The sequence below is a fragment of the Boleophthalmus pectinirostris genome, unplaced genomic scaffold (assembly GCF_026225935.1).
Source record: "Boleophthalmus pectinirostris isolate CB_2022bp ecotype Guang Dong unplaced genomic scaffold, ASM2622593v1 HiC_scaffold_4, whole genome shotgun sequence".
NCBI lineage: Eukaryota > Metazoa > Chordata > Actinopteri > Gobiiformes > Gobiidae > Boleophthalmus > Boleophthalmus pectinirostris.
In genome coordinates, this window is record NW_026571353.1 from 13,471,765 (window position 1) to 13,497,146 (window position 25,382).

General features: G+C 37.3%; 2 protein-coding genes across 8 annotated transcripts in view; one reads left to right on the forward strand and one right to left on the reverse strand.

Annotated features, from left to right (window-relative positions):
• arvcfb (ARVCF delta catenin family member b) overlaps nucleotides 1-8,856 on the reverse strand; it is a 266,391-nt gene extending 257,535 nt beyond the window's left edge. For all 6 annotated transcript variants that reach the window (XM_055161604.1, XM_055161603.1, XM_055161602.1 and 3 more), the window contains exon 1: nucleotides 8,558-8,856. The gene's annotated coding sequence lies outside the window, so the exon portion shown is untranslated. The remainder of the gene's footprint in view (nucleotides 1-8,557) is intronic.
• Nucleotides 8,857-9,537: 681 nt separating this feature from the next.
• On the forward strand, nucleotides 9,538-24,953 carry tango2 (transport and golgi organization 2 homolog (Drosophila)). 2 transcript variants are annotated; one of them, XM_020928328.2, is made up of 9 exons: nucleotides 9,538-9,691; nucleotides 10,290-10,411; nucleotides 13,923-14,011; nucleotides 15,515-15,634; nucleotides 15,993-16,110; nucleotides 21,675-21,742; nucleotides 21,974-22,127; nucleotides 23,434-23,538; nucleotides 24,308-24,953. In XM_020928328.2, the coding sequence occupies exons 2-9, from the start codon at nucleotides 10,356-10,358 to the stop codon at nucleotides 24,426-24,428; spliced, it is 831 nt and encodes a 276-aa protein (XP_020783987.1). In that variant the 5' UTR covers nucleotides 9,538-9,691; nucleotides 10,290-10,355; the 3' UTR covers nucleotides 24,429-24,953. The 2 variants fall into 2 exon arrangements, with proteins under 2 accessions (XP_020783987.1, XP_020783988.1); XM_020928329.2 differs by having other exon boundaries at nucleotides 21,977-22,127.
• Nucleotides 24,954-25,382: the final 429 nt, after the last annotated feature.

Below are 25,382 nucleotides of genomic sequence, written 5' to 3' on the forward strand. Positions count from 1 at the left end.
CCACTGTTTTAATGACTTATTTTAGAACAATTTAATTATATGGCAACTCCATTTCTCACGTTCAAGCTTCAATGAAAGCAGTTTATAGAAAAGGACAGATTTTGGAAAAATAAGGTCTTTGATGCAAAAATAATACATTTATAGTTGATTGTATACCAAACTGATAAAAAAAAAAAAAGTTAGATTTTAAGCATTTTTATGAAGGTTTGTGGGAGACAACAGACTTTCCATGCATTAAAAAATACTTTGACTAAAAATATACAGCTTTAGTTGTTGCGTGTCATCTTTCCATGTTTACACTGGCCTGGATGGTCCCAGTGATTACAATTAAGCAGCTCTGATCCTGGGACATAATCAAGGCAGGCCACCAGAGCAAAGGAGGCGGAGTTAATCTGTCTGGGGGCAGAGGGGGTGGGACGAGGTGACAGGGGGCAAACAGAAGTCTGTTACTCAAAGCAGGCTAAGGTTTACAACAGGAACAGGTAGGCTTCAGGTTAGTTGGATCTAACCATGATGATGATAACCATGAACCATGGTTTTTTGGTGTTTTGGATTAGACCAGTGTCAGTGATAATGTTAAAATAGACATATCATCAGCTGTAGAGAAAATCACATGTGGAGGATCATATCAATGCAATTAAACAATTCAAATGCTATTAATATATAAATTATGTTAAAAAATTTGATTCAAGTTTAAATCCCTATATCTTTGTGAACCTGCTCTTGTTTATAAATACATATTCTACCTTAAAACCACAGATTTTCAAAGGTGGATTTGTGCCTTGCCATTTGGGACAGCACTAATTCCTTTCTGTACCAATAGTCCCATGTTCTCAACAACAGAGAAATGGGTTTACAAATCTGATCTAAAACCAATTTGGACACTGGCGTCATCCTCATATGCCCAGCGGCGGAGAACTGACTTTGGCCTGACCTGACATTTCAGGACAAAGCACCACATCACACACAAGTATAAGAAAAATATATCTGAAAATGAGCTTGTTAGAAAAAGTCCTTATGTTTTCCAACGCCCCACACGCAGCACTGAAGGGAATTAAGACAAATCACTGCTGGCTTCTCCGGGCATGCATTTTTAAATATCCATCTCTCTGCTAACAGCCACCGACGCCCGAGGAGAGAGATTTGCTATCAGCCAAACTAACCCTGCGATATTGGTATGATTGTAAATGGCTTTATTATATGTAATCTAATTTTGACTAGGTTAAAAAATTGTTCTGTTTTTGAAAAATACAAGACAAGTTTATTACACTGTCTGCCAATGACAAATCCCTAATGAAGTGCTAAGAGGAGAAAACTTAAGTAATATAACATTACTGCAGGCCAAGCTCTCAGTGCTAACAAGCTCATATCAATATCAAGAGGCACGTACTTAAAGCTACCAAGCTGGAAAATACACATATTGAAGCCGCAGATTTTAAACAAGAATCCTGCGTCATTCAAATGCTTTTTGTCATGGAGATGTTATTGCTTCACCTAGAATGTCTCACAGCATGATATTAAACCTTTCTATCTTCATGGAGAACAAGTTACACCCAAGTTACAGGTACAAGAGGCGACCCTGCTCACACTCTGTTTTTCTAGGTATTTTTGAGCTTGAGTTAGAACTGAAGAAAAAAAAACATCAGTCGAATAAATGTAAAAAAGAACTGTTTAATGTGATACTGTGGAACATTCCAGACAGAGCAATGACATATCCATAGAAACAAGCAGGTGATAAACCCTCCACCAAAAATGTTATACAATGCACCTTTAATGGTCCTATGCAAAACTGACTGTTCTGAGTTTTAAGCCACATTATAATGTTGTTACCTCCTCCAAAAGTTTAGTTTAGTTTAGTTTATTTATTTAGTGCACAATATACATTCACCTTAACAGGAGGGATGCATTGTACCAGGTTATAGCGCCAGTGCTAATTTCCACCTGTCGTCCTCGGGCAGGTTGATGTTATAGTTCATAAAATCAAAACATACAAAGAGAATGTCCGGAGCATCGTAACAATTATGTATCATCATTCACACCCAGTTCTCTCAGCATCTTAAAAACATACCTGGAGTTGTGTTTCACATGTTTGAATAATCCCTTATTATTAGTCTGTCGACATATTTAAAGGCTGAAAATGCCCTGTTCCACCTTGAGATGTCATATGCTGGTAGTTTTCAAGCTACCTTTACCTTTTGTTCAGTAAAGATTTGCAGTTCCAGGACTGAAATGATCTAAATGAATCCAGTAAAGATGTATGGAGTTAAAAAAAAAAAAAAACATTAAAGAACTTCCTGTATTATCTGATGATATCACAAGGTGGAGGAGAGTGTTTTCAGTTTGAGAGAACAACACAGCCTAAATATGCAAGATTTGTCTATTAAACATGTGTGAATGAAACAAAACACAATGTTATGTTTTTGATGAGGAAACATTATGACATAGATCAGAAAATCAGTAATATGGGCCCTTTAACTGATTGATCTGAAAGAACTTTTCACAAGAGCAAGTTCACAACTTTACCCTTATGCCACAAACCTGCTTTTGTCAACTTTCTCAAAATGTCACTTACTGTCTTATTGTTATTCATAATCTGAGCTAATGTCCAACTAAATGCAATCACAGTCCTATTTATAAATGCATTTGGTAGTTTGGATCAGCTCTGAGCAGGCCCTGGAGGAGACTGGACATGAATGATGGCTTGTGGAGGATGGATGAGGTGGGAGCGCTGCCAGGACGGGTGTCTCTGCCTGGGACGGAGCAGGACACAGAGGTGTGAAGGGCATGTTAATCACCTCAGAAGCACAGGGACCAGACCTGCAGGTGTCCATCCCACAAGGAACCATTCATGAAAGACTAACTTGCCACCGCACTGTCAAACATGGAATCTTTCATATTACTAAACATGCACTATCTATCCCAGGAGTATACCGTAATACAGGGATGGGCTTGGTTTGTCTTTTGTAAATAATGTCACTTCCCAAGCAGCATAGGGCAATATAGGGGTGGGCTTGGGTTGTCTTCTGTAAATAATACCATTGCTCTGGTGAAAACTGAAAAAACAGATAATAAATTGGTCCTGACATGATAACACATTTTGAAATATGATGTACTGCTGAACCCAAGAGTAGATTTATACAACAAAAACTATTTTAAATGCACAATATAGTTAAAAAATCAGGAGCTGAAAAGCAGACTTAATGTTGCATTGTGTAACTTGTCTGATGGAGGGTCCGTCAAAGGCCTTTCTCAAAGGAAATGTTACTGCTTTGTAAGGAATGTTTCACAGTATGATATTAAACCTTTCTATCTTCATGCATACCAAAACAAACCAAGATACAGGTCAGATCTGTGGAGGGGAAATCCCACTCACGGTCAGAATGCCTGTTTTTCTAGGTATTTTTGAGTTATAAAGCCACCTGTAATTGGATAAATGTAAGGTAGAGCTGTCATACTGTGAAACATCTCCACAGAAAGTATGATGGACAGCTCCACCAGAAAATGTACACAATGCACCTTTAAACTACTTATTTTGCATCTGTAATGAGTTCTAGCAGTTATTAATTCAACCTTCTATCAGCTTTCAAGTTCCGTGGTTGATCAGAGCCAGTACTATGCCCCATGGCTTAAGGAGATTGGTTGTCATTACCCACTGATGTAAGTCCCATCATTGTAAACCAGTTATCCAGTTTCCTGAATGGTTCTTGGCATATGGTGGGTAATGTATGGTGAGACAGGGAGAACTATATGACAGTAGAACAGCAAACAGCCCCGGTGGATATAGCACAAGATAATGCTGTTACAGGGAATCAAGCAGGACATCAGGATTAGTATCATTTTCATTTTCACTGGACTGGCTTTTCACTGGCATATTGGCGTATTGAGAAAATGTATTTAAAAAGGTGCATTGTGTAGCTTTTCAAGTAGAGGTCTATCAGATGTTATTGTTTTGTCCAAAATGTTTCACAATATGGAATTAAACCTTTTTATCTACAGGTCAGTTCAGTGAAGAGGCAACCCCACTCACAGTCAGAATCACATTTATTGGTATTTTTGAGCTATAAAAATACCTGTAATTTAATAAATGTAAGGTAGACCTTACCAGGCAGAAAGAAACATGCAGGTGTTGGACCAACAATTAAAAAGTTACATAGTGCACCTTTAAACAACAACTTTCATTCTTAAGTGTACCATCTGACTTCAAATCAAATATCCTCCAGAAATATACCAAACATAAAGGCAAGCCAATTATAATTATAATTATAGGCTTGTGTGGCTTTACATATAATACAAAGCACAATAGCACTGCATAAACCTACAAACAAAATCTGATAAAATTAATACACATTTTTGACTGATCTCTCAATTATTAAAAAGTCTTAGATGATCGAGTATGCATTCAATTCCAAGTACCAAGACCACCCTTACTCATTCTTGGTCCAAAATCACATTCATTCTTCAGGCATAATTAGCACTTTGACTATTAATGCTCCCAAGGATATGAATCGCATCACTTCTGCTCTAATTGACTTAGCAAACACATAATACGGTTTCTATAACATGGCGGCTGCTCAACAGTCCCTGTGTGTACCCAGTAATGAAATGCTACATTGACCATGGAACTATAATGAGAAAGGTATATAATAATTAACACTACATTGACTCTCAATGTGCTACCTGGATTTACAATAATCCAGGAGAGCTGAGCTGAATAGACAATGAAATGTTTTATTGTTCCTGTTGTAGATGACCATAAGCTGAGGCATTCATTCATGAAGGCTCTTGCATTAGTTTTAATCATTTGAATAACTGAATTTCCTCGGATCACCCATGCAAGCACTGGTGTGATTTAACTGGCTGAACACAGAATATAAGGAATGTAAAGACAAGGTTATTTTTAAAGCAAGAAGTTATTTTATTTTCTACACATATATCTTGCAGGTAGTAATGTTTAACACAAATTTCTGCATTTTGGTGTTATTTAGTGTTAGATTTATACAAGGACAAATGATGGGAATGTTACATTCTTGAAAGTCCTGGCAGTGAACACTATTGCAAACGGTTACAACTTCTATTGCAAGGTATTGCGAGGTGGGTCTAATCATTTCCAGCCACGTTTTTCTTTTGGTGTCTTCCTTTGGTTTGCATTTCAAGTGGGAAGACTTCAGACAAAAGCAATAGCAACACAATATATTTACTACTGGGAACATTTGCCCTGTCTTTTATTCACAACATGCTCTGTATGTTTCTTGGTGCAGTGTTTGAAAATGTAGTCAGTGCCAAAGCAGAAATATTAAATTATATTGTATAAATTATAACTGTATGTACACTGTGCTCTTACTTTTAAAAACTGGGGTGTGCAACCTGCAGAGGACACACAGACCATGGCTCATGTGAAAGCTCAGAACCTCCAGAATTGACTCACTGAACTGTAGAGGCTACACAGGCACTGACTCATGAATGGCTGCAGGTGCTAGGGTTTAGGTAGTGACCATTCAGATCAGATAGAGGCATGTTAAGCATTGAAAATGAGAGACTTACGTGAGGCTCATTCTGCTTTCTAAATGGATAATCTTGTTGACAACCAAAACACCAGATTATAACATATCATGTCCAATCTTTTTGTAATTAAGAATAAGTCCGCATTAGAACTGTTTTCATTAAAAGCTACATTAATTTGAATGTGTTTACTTAATTTGGAGATTGGTCAAGTTTTTGAAAAATCTTCTATACAGTCTCAGTAAATATAATAAACTTGCCCTAAAACAAATTTAAACATTTTCTCTTATTTATAGAAAAATATATATTATGTGGAACATCTACTAAAAAATATGTACCTGAAGTATATTAAGGTTGAGGTACACTTTATTGTCCCCATTGGGAAATTTGTCCTCTACGTTTGACCCTTCCTGTAATGCCACTGAGGCAACTCCTCAGAGGCAGTGAGCATGGCAGCACAATGCCCAGAGATGTGTTTACAAACTGTTCTAAGTGCAAGTCCTAAGTTTGCAGCAAGAAAAGTACACTTACAAAATAATTCAAAATGCTTCTCTTCACCTTTAGTTAAAAAAAAAAAAAAAAAAAGCCTCACTTCTATACCACACAAACAGCAGCAGACAGGACAAGTCTCTCCCACTGGCACTAACGCAGTATAATTTCAGAGCTGTGTTTGAAGATTGATGAGAAAGTTCCTAATTGGTACAAATTAAAATGCAGTAATGTTTTTGTAATGACTACACAGAGGCGGAGAAAACATCTTGTGGACAGGTGTTTATAATGAAGAAAGTGGCTTTTAAACAGCTGGCTTTGCCCAAACTTCACTTTAGGAGCGATTTCAGATCACTCAAGACTGAGACAAGAGGAGGACTCACGTGAGATCCACTGACCTCACATGCACTGACCTCACTGCAATAAATGGCATTAGTTAGAAAGCCTAATATGAAAAAGGGTATAATAACAACATAGAACGTTCACAAGTCACTCCCTCAAAACAAGAATCAACAATGAGAAAGAAGCCCAGCTGCGTTTTGAGTCAAACGGATGTTAAGTGCAATGTAGCAGCATGCATGATTTACACTTTCTTCTTCTTTTCAACCTCTAAACTTGACTTCTCTGAAAAAAATGCAATTATGTGCACTATTCTAAGTAATGTTGTAACACAAGTGAACAGTAAATGAAGGCAAGGTAAGGTTCAATATCTTGCCCACAGACACTTCATACTATTAAGAGTGCCAAGTAGAAAAGTAAACACCAAGATTGCATTTAGTCAACCATCTCTTTTATATTGGGTATTGGAAATTATGAACACAAATTTCTATAAAATATTACTGGCAAGTGTTTTGTGAGCAGTAGAAATGATAAAGGTCTAGACAGGTGTTTGCAACTGTTGTGATGTTGTTACTTCAGTGTTACTTCCCTGTGCATAGTTGTCAAGTCATACATGTTTCAGCAAAGTTAATATACATCTGAATAACTATCTTCAAATTGCCTAAATTGAAATAACTGAAACAGGATTGTTCAATACCATGTTATAATATTGTAGCCCATGATAAGGTATGGCATAGTACAGAGGAAAAAACGCACATACTGTCCTTGGTCAGTTTTTGTTACACTGGTACATAAGGAGCACTCCAGCTGCAGCATTGAGAAGTAAACCACACATTATTCACAAATTCTATCAATATCCCAGTGCTTGTAGCAAAAAAACTGAATAAAATGCATTGGTCAAATCTTTCTGCACCTACCCATGTGGGATTTCTCATTTTTCTGTCAGGTAGTTGCACCACAAGACAAAAATAGTCCAGATTCTCAAACTTTTCACAGCAAGAATATTACATAGGAATTAGAGGGTCATGACCACAGCAAAACATGAAATAAATAAATAAACAACTATGCAAGAATTGGCCCTAACTCTTCAGTAGAAAAAAGGATGGAAAAAAGAGATAGAAAGATTGAGTCAGAATTAGATAAAAAAGCTCACAACCAGTTCTATAGTTGGAGAACCACTGGGCTATTGCACACATTGCATACATCGGTTTAGTGAGTTTGGAGCATCTGGTACTCCAGCATATTCCTCCCTGCACCTGCAAGTCCACCTTTGTCATTCTGATTTCCAATTTCGTTCCTCCTTCTGTAACACCTGCTTAACACAGCAATGGTGTAAGCATCTGTAACTGCACGGCGTAATTTTACTCATCAGAATAAGCACTGTGCAAAATGATAGTCTACACTCAATCAAGTATAAATGACAACAAAACAAACAACTCAGTGTTCAAAGTGATGTGTGAATCTCTCAGGTTTTGGAAGTTCAACGCCAAGATGCAAATTCATTTCCACAAGGTAATTGCTATAACAGCACTTCACCTCATCTTGGGGCTATTAGGGACTTGCTGGGTGTGAAAAAGGCTCACCAAGGCCGATCGATGCCCACTGAGAACTTCATTTATATTTCTTTAATAGTTGCCATAGGTTTAGATAATGTCCAGTCATTTTGAAGGCAATGGGCACGTGGATAGGGATGAGATCATAAGTAACAGACTGTCATTAACAAAACTCCATGCCCAAAGGAACCCCTCCAAATGAATTAATTAGAAGAGAGAAGCAAGACAATGCATAATATCAAAACCGAAATGGCTAAAACATGGACCAAAGTGGATGAAATGATTGACAGCGTGCAGCTTTGGTTTGCAGCATTTACATCACTGTCAGTATCATAAAGTGCCATATATATATATATATATATATATATATATATATATATATATATATATATATATATATATATATATATATATATATATATATATATATATATATATATATATATTTTTTTTTTTGTAATTAAGTAATTTTGCGTTTCATTTTACATCTTAACAACAAATTGAGTCAGTATTCTTCAAAAGGGGCTTTACGCATCTTGCAAATGCATAACAAATGTCACGCGGCGTGCTCTTGACATAGCCTAATCACTGCGTCGCCAGAACGAACACCTGCTAACTTATCCTAACAAAAAGACCGATGAGATTATACGTAGAAGGCGAAATGTTTTATTGTTTACCTCAGTTTTTAGTTCATCCTTGTTGTGGAGACGAGAAGACAGTCCAGTATGATGCGCAGTAGTCCGGATCTGAAACGTAGCAACGCGCTTCTTCTGCAAACAACTTGGCTGCTGCGGGCTACTATCACTACTACTGCCCCGTAATAAACGTGGGATTACAGCGAACTGCTTTCGACTCCAGATATTACGAGAAAAATACGAAAGACGAGATTTAAAAGAAGTAGTATAGAGTAGCACGTGAGAAAGAATAATAAAATTGCGATGTAGGCAGTGGGAGCAGCGTTATCGCTCTCATCCGACCACAGAGGATCGGATAGTGACGGTCACGGCAGTCCCCGCCCCTTCGCTCCTTCAACGCAACAATGAGTGTAACCAAGCAATAATTCAGTATTTGTAACTTTTGTTTGGGGTTTTAGGGTAAATAAAACTAGTTATGTTTGTTCAAATGTAAGCATCTTTATTACTTTAAAGCTGGAAAAAAACGTAGACATAGGCAGGTCTCATTAAGTTTTATGATAGGCACACTTTATCAATTAAATAAAATGATGATTTCATGTTACTATGTCACAACAATGTTAAGTCACCTCACACACAATACAGGAAACGGTAAATTCCAACTCCAACATTAAGGACTGAACCTGAATCCCACTAATCAATGCGCGTCATTTACCTGATTTTGCATTTTGGACTGGTGACTGTATACATATGCAGAACTCTTAAATTTTGAATCTATTCAAATACATTTGTAGCCTATGAAAACATTTTTTAATAAAAAAAAAAAAAACAGTTGCAAAACAAATCCTCCAAATTAGCTTTATTTTGAAATAAAGTTGAGCGGAAATCTATGTTTTTGTTTTTATTATTAACTTGACTTTGTTAAGAAGACCAATCAGAGTGGGCGCTGACACATATACAATGGCTTTAACTGTTTAAAGAACCGAGATGGGCGGTGCTTGTGATCGTCAGGGACAGAATAGCTCACACAGTCGCATGCGGAGACCTGTAGACACGCCGATGTATAAATCAATGGCACTCGGTGGGATCACTTCCTTGTAGTTGTCAGAAAGGAAAGCAAGGAGGCAGCACAATTTAGCAAAGAGTTCCGACGGTATTTGGGAACGAAGGACATTTGTGGTAAATCTTAAATATATTTTAAGAAGTTTATTGATCGTTTATGCTTAGCTGTGTGGACCGACTCCAAAATGCTAACGCTAGCCTGTTGTCTGCGTGGTTTATCTTTGGCTTACAAGAACGTGTTTTGGGCTATAACCAGCTACATAATAAATAAAATAAATAGTTGCATAAATGCAGAACATGCACTGGCTTATAAATCTTGTCCAGTTTCCTGCAATCTGTAAAATCATTCATCGTGCTGTCTATCACGCAAAACGTTGGAAATTTAGGATGGCAGCCTCTATACATGATGTTGTAAGTGCAAAACTATGGTTATCCTTGTATCCAAATAGAATAACTAATAATGAATAAACCCAAAGTACGTGGCACAGTCACACTGACATCTGAGGCCTTGACCTCAGTTCACATTTACTGATAAAGATAATAAATGAGATGACCATAGACCATATAATCAAGGGGGTGACCTCATAAACAAAAATAAATAATAATGGTGCTAATAGAAAATCTGAAAACAAAACAAAACAATAATAATAATTATAATATTCTATTTCTGGGTTATAAAAAAATACCATTTATGTGTTTGTTTCTTTTTGTTCAGATATGGGCTCTAATTGAAGACAAATGACCTGAACATCCTGAACACCTCACGATCACTAATACATCCATGTGTATAATCTTCTTCAAGTTCGACCCCAGGCCTGCATCCAAAAACGCCTACAGGTACAAAACAATATTTCATACATGACTTCTTCTATAATAAAACGGTCATAAAATTGTATATCTAGCAGCCCAGTGACAGTCAGCTGTTACTAAGCGACTAAGCAGAAAGCAAAAGTAGGACATGTGAAGCGTGAGTTGGTTTAGTTCTATCTTTAGAGATAATCCTTGTTCTTCAATGAAGACAGGATATCACATTCACCTGTTTAACAAAGGGCATTAGAAACTTGTATAAGACTATTATAGATTGCCCTTTCCATGTTAAATTTGATAGTTGCTGTAATTGCCCTAAATATTCCACATGTTCTGAGCTTTATGTTGGGATTGTTATGAAACAAAAAAGTAAAATATGAGGAATTGAACCTTAAAATAACTTCATGTCTTCAACTTAGTTCTGCAGTGGATTGTACTTGTTCTTTTACTCTTGTACTTGATGCTGTGTGTGTACAAAACAGATGCAAGTTGCAGGATAGTAATAATCTCTTGTAATGTAAGTAGTTGCCTCCTTAAGCAGTCAGATTGGTTTGTGTTGTGAACCTGATACAGCTGTTCCAGACAAACAGATCTCTATTGTCTATTTAAGCTGGGCTCTTGTGGGCACGTTTGACCTGATTTGGTATTTTGATTTCAGTCATAGCGAGTTGCATAAGTTTTCCAGTCTTTACATTGTGAAGGAGTCTCACATGTTTACCCTGGTTTAAAGAGCCGGAAATGTCCATAAAAACACCACTTATTATTCGCCCTCTTTGTGATATGATCCCCTGGTTTGGACCTGGTTCAACCCTGATTTGCTTTTTGTTTTAGGTTTGATTTAAACCCATTGTGGTGCATTAAATACTGTATGTAACTAAAGTTATATGATAAGTCTTGCCTATGGTAATCCCTTAAAACGTGGTTTAGATTTTACAGTTTAGCTCGGACTTGGTCCTGGTTGAGTCCAGTCCAGTGTCTTATTTTAGGTAATTGAATCCAGTACTAGACAATCACTCCATGAGCAGTCTATGTGGGTTAGTGCAGTGAGTGCCATGACCAGCTTACAACTACTAGTCCAGTCTGCCCTTCCCTGTGGGGATGCTGACCCTGAGTAAGGAGAAGATCATGACAGAGTTGTGCTTTGAGCTCTAACACAGCCCTGAACCTCCGGAAAGGTGAAACGCACTGTGCCCTCCTCGTGCCCTGGCTAAATATAGAGGCTGCACACTGCAAGTCAGTTTGATGTGGTGAGAACTTGAAAACCCAAAAGTTGAGGAATTATTGTACAGAAACATATGCCTTTAATTCACATTGTGTGGGCTTTTTGTATAGGACATAGTGTTGCTATAATGAAACGTACTGCTAAGTCATTCATTATTCGTTAATAATTAATGGTATGGTGAAAAACAAGTGGACATGAAAAGTGTTTGTTTCAGGTAATCGAAGGCAGACATGATTCACTGTGCTGTATTAAGTTTTAAGTTGCAACTAAGCATGTAACAATATTCCATTACAAATACACGAACAATATGTACTGTACGAGCTAATCCATACCTTTTTATATAACTAATTGGGGTTTAATGCCTCCTTAAAAGTTAGGCCCGCTCTCTTGTTTCAGGAAAATGTATTTCATATATACTGTATGCTGTTTAATGTGTGTATAATTCTCTGCTGCTGACACTGCCAGCTTTGATAGGCCTTTCATCACTCATCTGCATGCTTACCCATGATGCAGCTGGCTTATTGTCACTATGATCATGGCTGCTTGTATGTGATTTACCCCCAGGATCCTATCACAGATGCTCTCTTCTATAGCACCATCATTAGCGCTGTAGTGGCTCAGAAGAAGCTATGCCGGTTCCCAATACAATACAAAAACACTATCATTACATACATGTGCTTTGACCCCGTTAGGTCAGGTTAGCTTATCCCTTTGCACTTAACACAGCCCACACGCAGTTCCTATAAGATTAATAGAGCCACAGAGGCGGTAGTGCCACCCAGACCCCAGCTAGCCCTGAGCCAACACAACGAGGTCAATATAGTTCATTAGCGTTTTCCCTGTTTCTGGTTTCCCGCGGGTGAATAAATGCCCCAGTACAGTTTAAATCCATTTCACAGTGGATTTAACTCGCTTGTGTAGAGCAACTATTACATAAGTGAGACAGAGGGAGGGAGAGGAAAGGAGGGAGATGGAGAGAAGTATAGAGAGGGAGGTAGAGTTAGCCTGTCTTGCATCTTACTTGGTTGAGGTTTGCAAAAATTACCACTGTATGCCAATAAATAAGAAGGGAATCTCAGCAGAATGTAACTCTTACTGGAAAATGTTAAAATGGGTAAGGTACAAACCGGCGGCACACTGTCTGAACATAGTATAAGTCCTTTATTACATGGAGGGATGCCAGCATGTTTCGACCAGCAACATGGTCTTCGTTAGGACATAAAGGTGGAACATGACACATAGGTGTCATTAAACAGGACTGTATTGCAATATTGTATTTCATGTGACAATGTCACTATAGGAAAAATAAAATATGAAGAAGGTTGGCCAACTTTGAGGAATGCATAAGAACGGGAAGTAGATCAAAGGTATTTTGTAAGTTTGTAGTAGTTGTAAGTAGTATTTAATATTTCACGCCCTCTAAAGTATACCAATTATTTTTGAGTAGTTTTAAGTTCCTTTTTTAATATTGTGTGAACCAACTAAAGCCAATTATATTTCTTCTCTGCCCTGTTATAGATATGGACATACAGTATGTGACATGTTAAACAAATACTGCTTGATATATCATACGATGTATTTGAAAGTAGCACCAGGGGAAAGATACTAAGTGATTCCATTTCTGGGAAAAAGCCCCTGTCTATAGAGACCCACATTAAAGATTATATATAGAGTCTGTGTGGGGGTCACTAATCGCCCATACAGCGTTTGATGCAGGTCACACTGTTGGTCACAGTAGTTAATGGCTAAGCACGCCACTGTCAGAGCTCCCATGGGTGCCTGAAAGATACTATCTATATTGTAGCTAGGTAGTAATTTAAAGGTAGTCATTTGAGATATAGCATTTAGAAGATAGATTAAAAAACAAACAAATTATATAAATCAGCACATAAATGGATTTAGAAGTTTTACCCCCCCCCAAAAAAAAAAAAAAAAAAAAACAGTGATTGAAAAGTTTGAGTTCTTGCATGCACTTTTCACCCATGCTTCCTTGACCCCCTGTCCTTTGCTTTTGGCTAAAAGCTAAAATGGACCAACTTCATGGCTTTTTGAGAGCTGAAATATTTTACACAGTTATGTTTAGCCTTGAAAATGTTTCAGTATGTTGTGAGTTTTTTATTGCTGCATTTTAAATTGTATATTGCTATGGTAGGTTAACAATTTTGTTACCATTTGATGCATACACTTAGCACAGCAAAAGCTCTTTAAAACTGGCTTCATGTTAATGTTCCTGTAAGCAGTGTAGTGGAAACAAGATATTCAGATAACTAAATAAATATTAATCACATTAGTTAATAATATTCTCTTTTCTTCTTCTAGGCTAATTTTGGCTGCAAACAGAGATGAATTCTACAATAGGCCATCCAAGGCTGCAGACTTCTGGGGGGCCAACAATGAGATCCTTAGTGGTAAGAGTGACAGGTCTAAGCATATCTAGTTGACTTTTATGACTTTTATATATGCATACTGTATAGGTGTTCCCTCTTTATTAAATTACTCAGTGTTTTATTCATGCATGTTTGAATGATCCTGTATGGTCCTGATTCCATAGCTTGAGTGATCGTAAAATTGTGGATTAAAAAATGTACATAATGAAAACGTACACAAATGAAAAATGTTGGTAAAGGTGGTCACTCTTGTACTCCATAAGCAAAGTGCAAAATAAAAATGATAAATAATGATAAATGAGGTTGACAAGCCTTTTTTGGCAGTATAGCTTCTTTGGTATTTTTTTATTACCAAACAAAATGTTATTTACTTAGTGGAGTGTGATCAATTAACTTTAAAAAAAATTTGCAATTTGTCAACATCATTACTTTAAAACTGAAAACCTCATATCAACATTGTGCAGCTGTTGTTTCCAAGCAGTCTTTTTGGCTCCACTCTCATTCAATGCTAAATAGCTTTCAATAATCGGTTAAATATCGGTCCCCCTTACCTCATGGCTGCGCCCCTCCATCACAGTACATCCCCGTGCACCGTAAACTATATCTAATTGACTGATGTCCAGTACACATCAGAGTCACGTGGAGGAAATCAATCATCCCTTTTTTCTTGCCAAAGGGGAAAATGGCTGATAGCCCTGTTGTTCACGGCGCTCCTCTCCCCTCAGTAATAGAGGGGTCAGGACTCCAGTAGCGTGTGCTTAATTGATGGGTGCTTTTATGTGACGTGACAGCAATAAATGGCGCAGTCTTATCTGTGCGAGTGGGAGCGTGGAGGGAGGGTTCTGTAGCATGATGGGGAGGAAGTAAAGCTATAGCTCCCAGGGGCCTCTCAGGATACCTCTCCACCTCAGGGAATAGGACCATTTGGCTCTCTGTCACTGTCAGTGTAAGTGGACCTATTGATCTACAGGAAGTGGTCTGGATCGTTAACTGGCCTATTTTTCATTGCCTAAATATCCAAAATCCTACTTGAACAATTTTGTCAGAGCTTCCATTATAGTTTGGACTTTATCTTAATTCATAGACACTGCAAGATACGGCTATACGGCTTGACCTGTGATTGGGTAATGCACCTGTCGTTGACCAATAGGAACAGTGGGTGGGGAAAAATAAATATGCCTGTGAACTGCATCAAGCAGCAGGAATCTCTCTACATTCAAAGATGGTCACGGGGTCAGATCACATATTGATTTTATACTCCATATTATTTTTATAGTCATATTGCCATAGTCCTACATAAACACAATTTAAAACACCTTTACAGCTTTATACTCTGGGACAGTCTGAAGTAATAATAATAGTAATAAATAATAATAATGAGTTTTATTTATAATGCACTTTGTATTTGAAAGCAAATCTCAAAGTGCTACCTTAAAAACACAGTAAAAACAACAATAAACTGATTAAAACTCAAGTAAGGAGCATACACTTTGCTCACACTTTGATGTTGAATTTGTTGACCAGGTCTTGACCAGGAGTATGGAAAAGAAGGAGGATCATGGCTGGGCATCAACAAGAGAGGCAAACTCGCCGCTATAACAAACTACATGGAGGGCCGTCCAAACCCAGATGCACAAGGACGGGGTATGTTGGCTATTACAAAACTGACCTTACAATAGATTTTAAAGGTGCAACTTTTCTGGTGCAGGGTCCATCAAATGCTTTTTCTCCATGGAGATGTTATTGTTTTGTCTGGAATGTGTCACGATATGGCAGTAAACCATTCTATGTTCATGGAGACCAAACCAGACAAAGATCTGTGGATAGGCAACCCTGCTAACAATCAGAATGCGTCTTTTTGTAGGTATTTTTGAGCTATATGTCTAGCTTTAATGTTTAGCTGTTTAATGTCATACTGTGGAACATTCCAGACCAACCAATGACACAAGCATATGACTGTGCACCTTTAAGAAATTTAATTTTCCACACTTTCTGTCTGCAGGTTTCCTAGTGTCCAACTACCTTACGGAGAACAATGGAGACAGCTACTCCTACTTAAAAAAGGTGTCAGCAGAGGGCCACTTGTACAACGGATTCAACCTCCTCACAGCAGAGTTCAGGTGAGTGGGATGGTGTTAGGAACATTTTAGTTATTCAGAACAGTGTGATCAAGTAGAGATTAAAGAGGAAATTTTATGAAAAATTGCCTTTTTGGAGCTTCCTACCATGTTATAACGTTGTCCCCTCATCAGCAACATACTTGAAATCATTCTGTATGTCATCCATGTTTGTGTAATCTTGCAATCTCTGTCACTATTCAAACCCTTCTTAAGATTAGCAGTATGAGCAACACTTTTTGTATAAGGTTGATCTTATGTGGCCTAAATATACAAGAGCAGGATACAAAACTAAACTTTACCTTTGTAAAGTTTGTTGCAATGTGCAGTAGTTCAATTACTGGGATGCATTTTGATTGTGTTGTCAGTCTGAAGTGGGAGTAACACAAAAAGCAAGGGGAGGGGGGGAAGTAAAAAATGTCAAAAACACAACACAAACAGACCTTTTTTTCGGTAAGTATAGCATTTTTTAAACATCAAAAGGCAACATGGTGACCACAATATGTTAAGTGCAAACAATAAATATTCAACAGAATTATAATGATAACCCTACTTTTAAAACTACATCACATTGCACATTAGCTTTGGAAGTCAAATACAGATGACATCGTTCCGACACTGGAGGATACTTCATTGTGTGTGAGAAAGTCAATTTTCTGAATTATAGTCAAAAATGAGGTTCTGGTAAAATTTCACTAAGAAATGAAAAATACATGTGAGATATTGCTCAGATTTCTGCAGATGGAAACTTTGTGTTCAGGTCCTCTTTTACCTGGAAACTGCAAAGCCAGCAACTTCAACATCTCAGGACTTTAAAGTGTGAGGAAAATCTCAAGTTTAGGCTGTGGAAGAGTCAGCAAAGAAATGTATGGCCTTTTTTCTAGCTTGAGAAAGAAAGAATGAAACTAATGAAGGTCATCTGCCCTTGTTTAAAGCAAAACTGTCTTTTCTTTTCTGTCTTGGTTTGGTGAAAAATGGTTGCGGTATCTGTGAATTTGAGCCCTTTACAAAGTTGTGGTTCAACATAGTTGACATTTGGCACATAAACATGGCTCTTCTGTGATGGTCTGTAGGTTGTATCCTTGTACTAAAGCTAGAAGAGGGGAAAGAAGAGTGAATTTTATAAATGCTCTAAATGCAGAATTTACATTATGCGAAACTGATCTTCAGTAAAAGAGTGATTATTTTCTATGTAGATAGGCTGCATCTACAAATCAATTATTCCAACATTCAGTTTTGTTCACCAAAACAAAAGGTGTAATTATTAAGAAATGCTATCAAATTGGTAGTTGCAAATTGGTTTTCAATTTAATTAGCATAATCTAAAAACAAAAGCAAATTAGACTGAATTTAAGTTTCACCAAACTTCTGAATTGTTTTTGGCATGTGCGTATGCGAGTGTGCGTGTGTATGCTTGTGTGTGTGTGTGTGTGTTATATTAGGACAAAGACATAGACATACAGTATTTCTTCAATATAGAACGTGATTGATGCAACAATGAACAGCTACCCCAACCCCAAGGGTCAGTAATAAACACAAATGAATGTTGCTCTTGATGATGTGCTTGGCTCAGTTGGTGCTTATCACAGGCTATAACATAATAACAAAACATCATATTTCTTATATTTTAATGTTGCATTATGAAACAATGCCTTGTTCTCTGAGTACAGCTGAGAGACACATAATTACAGAATACATCCTCATCACAGTGTATTTGTTTCCTCTGTGTAGCATCGACCAAGCCCAGAGGAAATAAGGCATTTTGTCTCCCAATCGATAAGCACATCTGGTGGGTAAGAGCCGCTGAGTGTAGCAATTACACTGGATCCCTCATTGGTCTTCAGCACAGTCTTGTGATTTATGACGCATAGAGACAGATGAGATGAGCGTGCCAAGTATTTTACAAGTCAAGAGGGTGTGAGATGGTAATATTTATCACCCTAAAAGCAAATATTCACATAGTCTTTAGCTTCAGTCTATAAAATCCATGCATTACTGTTTAAAGTACCAAATATGTTTCAGTAATTTAGCAATCTCTCCCGGGTCCTATTTACTTCCTCCTTACGGATAGCTGTAAGATTTTGTCCAATGCTCAGCCCACAAGCCACACTCACGTGACAATTTTGTATAAAATATACAAAAGCATGATACAAAACTATATACAATAACTTGAAGTTACTGCACATTGCATCAGGTTTGTCATTAGTGTGATGCATGTTGATTGTAAGTGATAATGCTCTGAATGGGGAGTGGCAAAGGGAGGGGATACTCAGAGCGGCAGTCTTTATGGGGGCATAGAGCTGCACTCAGGATGTGGTGAATCATAATATGCCAATTTTACCAAAAGTGAATATTGTCCAAAAAATTAGATCATGATTTCTTTTTCTAAACAAGCAACAGAAAGGCCTCTGTCACAGAATATCTTTGTAAAATATACAAAACAATGCAATAGTGATATAGTGATACAGCAGCCCATAATATCGAATTACAGTATTTTAACACACCCCTACCCATACTATGATTATAAAATGATAGAGATAGAAAGATGGGTAGAATCTATGTTAACATTTTTAACTAAATACACTACACAAAATACTGTAATTTGCGTTTTCAGTCTGGTCATATGAAGATCTTCTCTACCTTCTTTAATAATTCATAACCTGCTCAGTTGAGTTTTACATGTCACTGCTTTGGTCACTGACATCTGTGCGTTTCGTACATACACCATGCTGGGGTTTGGCCTTAGCAGGAAAAGCTATATATTTAAATTTTGATATCGGCCTCTCTCAGCAGGATGCTCTCCAGGCTCTGTATCCATCATATCATCTGTCTTTTCTGTAGCTTTGGTGTTTCTGATCCCTCTTTTAGACACTCACTTTAATGCCAACACCTTCAAGATTATCTGTTTTAATGGGAATTCTTTCTGATGTTTCTGTGAGTTTAACTGAGTAAAGACAAGGTACATGTCCTAGAAAACATAATGATTTAATTAAAGAAGGTATTGAAAAAAGAGCCACTAAAGTGTTAAATATTGTCTAGATATGAATCTCAATCCCCCATTAAGATGACAAATGCTTTTGTATAAAATTGTTTGCAAGCCCCGGTTGGTCTGTAGTTTATCTGCTAACAGATGGATCTACTGTCGGAAACTCATAAATACTACAAATAAATAAATAAAAACATACATATATAAAATAAAAAAAGGAATTTAACTAATTGAAAAAAAAAATGAAGGCATTATCAAACTTTGGCTTTTCTTATTGCTTGGTCACTGTTTAATCTGGAGTTGTACCCTTAAGACCAGGCAGTAGATAAAGTGCTAGTTGTTGGTGGTACAATCCTAGGTCTAACTAGTTGTTGTGTCATTAGGCAAGAGACTCAACCATCTCAAAGTATGAATACAATTTGTGTGAGAGAATGATGCAATGAGCAAACCTATCCAACATGCATATCATAGTGATAACTAGTATAAAAGCCTTAGGTCTACTACAAAGCATATTTTTTTAATATGAGAATATTAGTTACTTGGGCACACAATATATTATAATAACAAAGAGAAAAAATCTAAATGCTATTAATGAATTCTTAATAAGTAGCAAAAATGGCAAGAGACTGGTGTCAAATGAGGCATAATTATGTAAATGTATATGTACAAGTAAAAATAAAATAGCATAGAAATAAGAAATGAAAGATCTGAGCAAGATACAAGAGAGCTGTGCTGACATGTGCCTATCTGCATGCTGCAGTGAAGATGTTGAAATCCATGTGATATGAGCTCTTCACAGCTGTGACTGGAGAGTGGTGCAGCCCTCAGTACAGAGGCCTCTTCATTAGAGCCTCTCCCAGCCGCATACTGATCACTCTGACTCAGATCTGAACATCTCTGCCCAAGACTCTGCTCTGCTCCTTCCCTTTCTGTCCTGTGGTCGTCACCTCCAGCTGTTCCCCCTTCTCAGCCCAAATCAGCTCACAGCAGCCTTTACCTGGTCAGCCAGAACCACACGCTTTGAAAAAACTTTACAAAGATGAGTGGATCTGGAGCCATTTCGTGTCTCCCTGATTTCAGAGGACGTGATATCCAATCAGAGACACATGCTCCGTTCACTTCAAAAACAAACATGGCTGTTTACACATAAAAAAGGATAAAAATGTACATAAAGGACTCAGAAGCAGCATGATTTTTTACAGAATCAACAATCGAAGACCCCAACTATTACTAATTTCAGATAAAATAACATAACATCAGATAATTTCTGATCATCAGATAATTTCTGATGTTAGGTGAATTTTGGAGAGGAGATGTCTTCTGCATTTGAGGAACACATGCTACAAATGAGTAGCTGTGATTGGATCATCATGAATTTGGGCAGAGGTTTTTCATGCTCTGTGGTCTGGTTTCAGTCCCTTCTGGATTCAAGCAGACTTTAGAAGGACTGGCTGGTCAGGCAACAACAGCACATGCAATTGGGCGCAATGTCCCTCACACTTTTGAATGGGATGCAGCACTATCTAACTACCAATGCTACGCTTAGTAAAGTAGCACCACTAACATAGACCAGTCACATAAGATATTATGACAAGTTCAAAAATTTCACATTTTAATTTATTAGAGTAGAGATTTTAGTGCTCTTGTACATCTTATCTCACTAACCTTTCTCAGAGTTTGTTGCCTGTTGAATCCCTTACAACAATATGATGTGAATAACAAAAAATGGATATGAAAATGCTCCATCAGCGTAGATTATTTCCAACTTCCCCATCAACATGTTCATTTTGGATGACCTAACAGTAATTCAGAGTCAAGTTTATTTGGCTGATGTGACTGAGTATAAAAATGTCATCAAAAGACCTTATTTGACTTGCAAATAAACTCGGTGCAACATTGGTATCTACAGTTGTTTTTTTTTCTTTCTTCATTTTTCATATTTATGAGTTAAAACATGCATCATTATATAATGATAGTATATGTAGTCAGTACATTGATTGCAGAACACCCAGTACCCTGTAGATTTTTTCCTTCTTGCCAGTCGACTGGGAAGCTCTCCAAGTTGGCCGTTGAAGCCGTATTCAAGCATTTCTCAGATTGACTGATGGTGCTAGTAAGGCTGTCATAAAACTGACATCAAAAAATCAATTTCCCTGCTTGTTCAAAGGACTTTGTCATAATTTATTACACACTTGCCTGCACCAGAGCCATCAAAGGCACCCTTGATGTGATATATTTTTTTTCTTTTTAATGGGGTTTTCACAGTAATATTTAGTACTTTGTGGTTAATGGTTTGTTAATGGTTTATTAACAATATGTTAACTTTATGCATTTGTAACATGAGCATTTGACAGTTTGGTTTTTGTTATTTCAACCAAGCACAGTACCATAGCATCAGCAATTCAGTGTCTGCATTTGTTTGCATAAATGGTGCATAAAGAGTAATAAGAATTTAAATTAATTGTTTTTATAAATATGTTTTATGGTTTCTTCAGCAGCTGTTATTCATTATAAAACATTCATGTTAACAATGGATGGTAAATTGGATATCTAATTCCCCTTCTTTTTCTGTCCCATGCAGAGCCAAACAGGACACAGTGTGTTACTATGGAAACAGAGGCAGCGCTGAACCCGTCCATCTAAAACCAGGTCTGTGTTTAATACTGTTGCTGTAGTAACTATTCATCCTGTCCACTATTAATATCCAATTTATTTTAATGGTCACATGGTTTTGACGATTGCTTCTACTTCCACTTCTATCACATTTGCACTACTATGTACTATATTCTTTCTGTACTAGAATGAATGCCCATAACTGTGCAGTGCCTTACTGAAAAATATACTTTTGATTTGTGTTTTCTTTTGTTGATTTTTGTGTAGCAGGAATCTACGGCTTAAGCAACTCACTATTGGACACACCATGGAAGAAGCTCCTTCAGGGAAAGCGCCATTTCACTAATGTGGTCAGTGACCAGTCCTTGTCCTGTGATGGGCTGGTGCAAGAGCTGCTCAATGTCCTCAACAATGAAGACCTGTAAGCACTTTCATCTTTGGTTGTATTTGATGTTATACATTGTTAAGCACTGCTTCTATTCAAACATTGTAGACATGTTTACATTCCTAAGAGGACAGTACTTGCCTCAAAATGTTTCAATAGTGGTGTTTATGCAGTGCAATAATGGATGTTAGAATTAACTGTTTACATTACAATACATGACATTAAATAGCAACAATATCTGATTTAAATTTAAAGTGATTATAACCATGTTATAATTGTCTTCCCTTCTCATTTACCAGTTGTTATTTGTAGAGTGATTTATATGTGTTATAATCTTTATTGCAACATGCATGAATCCAGGCCAACATGTAAATAAGAATTTATTCTTAATGTTTTTCCTGTTAAAGGGACAGTCCGGAATTTTGGACATGGGGCCTTATTTCCTAGTTGGCTCGAGTGTTGGAGACGTGTGGAGACACTTTTAAAAAATATTCCACCTAGTCCCTTTTTTTAAAATTTTTTGCGGAGGTCGCTGGTGCTAGGCTAGTGCATGTCAAGGGCCATAGTTAGTCTGCCACTAAAAATAATCTTACCCACTCCACAAAGCACCCGAAGCAAATTTATTATTACACCAAACTATTGATGTAAATGTCTGTGTTGATAGAATAATGTTTGAAATAAAAGTAAAATTGCATTGCATGAATCGTCACATGTTGAGGGACTAGTTTCTCAGCAGCAGGGGAGTTTTACTTTGCTGGTAAGGTAGGTGCTAGGTGATATCAGACCACCGCTGCCAAGGTATCTATCAGGAAGTACAACTCACTGCTGCTGCTCAGACATAAATCCTTCAAATGCGAGGTTGGTTTTTACTTCTAAAATCATTGTATTATTTTTATCACAGACATTCACATCGACAGTCTGGCATTTGACATGCGCTAGCCTAGCCCCAGCGACCTCTGCAAATACAAGGACTGTATGGGATATTTAAAAAAGTGTCTCCACACATCTCCAACATTCTGGCTAACTAGGAATTGAGGTCCTATGTCCAACATTTCAGACTATCCCTTTAAAATAAAGTTTAAATATTCTCTTGCATTTAAGAGGTTATTGCACTGGAAAATACTGCCAAATGTCCAAAATATAAAATAATGATCCTTGTGTCATAGATAAAAACTATAGCAGACAAAAGCATAATCTTCTTTAATCTGTATACTCCAAAATAACAAGCCTGTTGGTAAATCACAAGGCAAAAGAAAATCAAATATGTTTCTTTGTGCAATCATTACGCGACACTGAAATTTGAATAGTGCACTATGCTTATGATGTTTTGTTGTTTTCTCAGAAATGCACCTGACCCAGTGCAGGAGCTTCAGGGCGATGGTTACAGTATGGCTATGATCAAGGCCCTGTCAGCTGTGTGTGTCCGCTCCCCTCATTACGGCACGAGGTTGGTGGATTTGACGTCACAAAATTGCCTTTTTTTTGTATGCATTGCCTACTGCATGTGATAGTGGGAACAGAATGCTCCTGGAACATATAAGTCCTTAGGAAAATCAATCCTCCACAGTGAGCAAATAGAAAGGAGGCACCTGCTTTGTGATGCCACACTGCATTAGGGAATACATTGAGCTGTCCTGTAACTAAAGGCTCAGAAAATAAGCCACAGTCCATGCACCTGCACCATGTAACTTTTTAGGACAAGTTACAGATGAAAACAAAGTGATGAGCCGATTTCTGAGTTTAAATATGTAAATTTACAAGAAAGAACACAAATTCCCAAACCAGAAAAACTAATGAATGAAATGAAAATTTGCAAGTTTGCCTGGAATAAAGTATGGGTGTAAACATAGAGCTGCATGCTATGATCACTCATGAATGATAAACATAATTCTATTCAGCTCTTCTATTCTGCTACTACTATAAGAGCCATGGAAGTCAACCTAAACTAAAACTAAATTTAACCAAGTTGAGAGTATCACAGGAAGATGGGCCATTTCTAAGGTGTGTTCACTGTTATGTGTAGGTTTTTAGCCTGTAATGTCCCCTTCACCAGAAAAGTTAATAGAGTGCAACTAGGAATTATTCATCGATCCATTCATTGTATCTGAATTCTGACAGAGACACGGACATTCTATAATATGACTGCTGAATCACTACTATAACTTTATGTAACGTTTGCCCTCTGTTTATACCCCATTATTTCTTTGTTTATCCAGGACCAACACAATAATTTTGATAGATGCAGAAGGGAACGTCAACTTCACCGAACGAACCATGCTCAACTGTGATACAACAAAGTGGAGCACTAATTCTTTCCAATTCAAGCTACAATCATGAAGATTTCAAAGAGGAACTGCCCTGTGCCTTTCTGAAACTCTGCAGCTTCATTTGTTGACCTCTACAACAGGCCACTGAACACAGACTTTCAGCACTTTTACAGCTAGTTCCATCTAGCTGCCTCAGCTTCATCTATTTCATTTCCTAATTTAAGTTAAATACTACTGTATAAGAGTTTTGCTTATTTGAAAGCATTGCCAAAGAACAGCATTTTGTAGAGCAACATTCTGTAACTTTTAACCCAGGTATGACTGGTTTGGTCACTTTAATATATCCATTATATGCCATTGTCTACAAACCAAACTACTACTTGAAAAAAACAACAAAAACAAAACAATGCTGCTTGTTTTCAATGACGCCCTTCTGTTCATGTATGAAAGCAAATCAGAAGCTGTTTAATTTTAAAAAGCATCATTGTAATTTATTTTCTTTTACTGATTTCTACCAATACAAATACAAAAAATGAGCATATTGTAGTTTTGAAGAGACATTTTACAGAAATAAAAAGTACATTTTGTGCCACAATGAAGATGGGATTGGGTGTGGGCTGTCAGTTTCCAAAATTGGTGCTTTTTTGGTATGCGATTTTTGTGTGCACATTGTTGATTCATTTGTGACACCAACTGTCCAGTTTTGGTACTGCAGTTCCCATCATGAGCACCCAATCCATAAAGCACGCCAAAAAAGGCAAGTACAGTCCTAAACTATAATCCATGGGTAGAGCTCATGGCTGTATAGTAAAGTGCCTTAAATTAATAATGTATGCGTGGAATGTGCACAGGCCTATTAAATTTATCCTGCAGTAGTAAAGCCTTCTTTTCCCCAGCATATTTTGCGTCTGCCTTGAAGGGCGGGCAATCTCTGAAACGATATTTGCTAATTGCTATCCACAGGTTTGTGTAAGATTTGTGGAAGTGTCCTTTTTGCACTTTCTTGGCTTTTCGGGATGAATAT

Excerpts from the sequence above, each read along its gene's own strand:
- tango2 (XM_020928328.2), top strand. The coding sequence starts at position 10,356 with ATGTGTATAATCTTCTTCAAGTTCGACCCCAGGCCTGCATCCAAAAAC. Across the intron at positions 14,012-15,514 it reads CAACAATGAGATCCTTAGTG|GTCTTGACCAGGAGTATGGA; the intron begins GTAAGAGTGACA and ends TTTGTTGACCAG. Across the intron at positions 15,635-15,992 it reads CCCAGATGCACAAGGACGGG|GTTTCCTAGTGTCCAACTAC; the intron begins GTATGTTGGCTA and ends TTCTGTCTGCAG.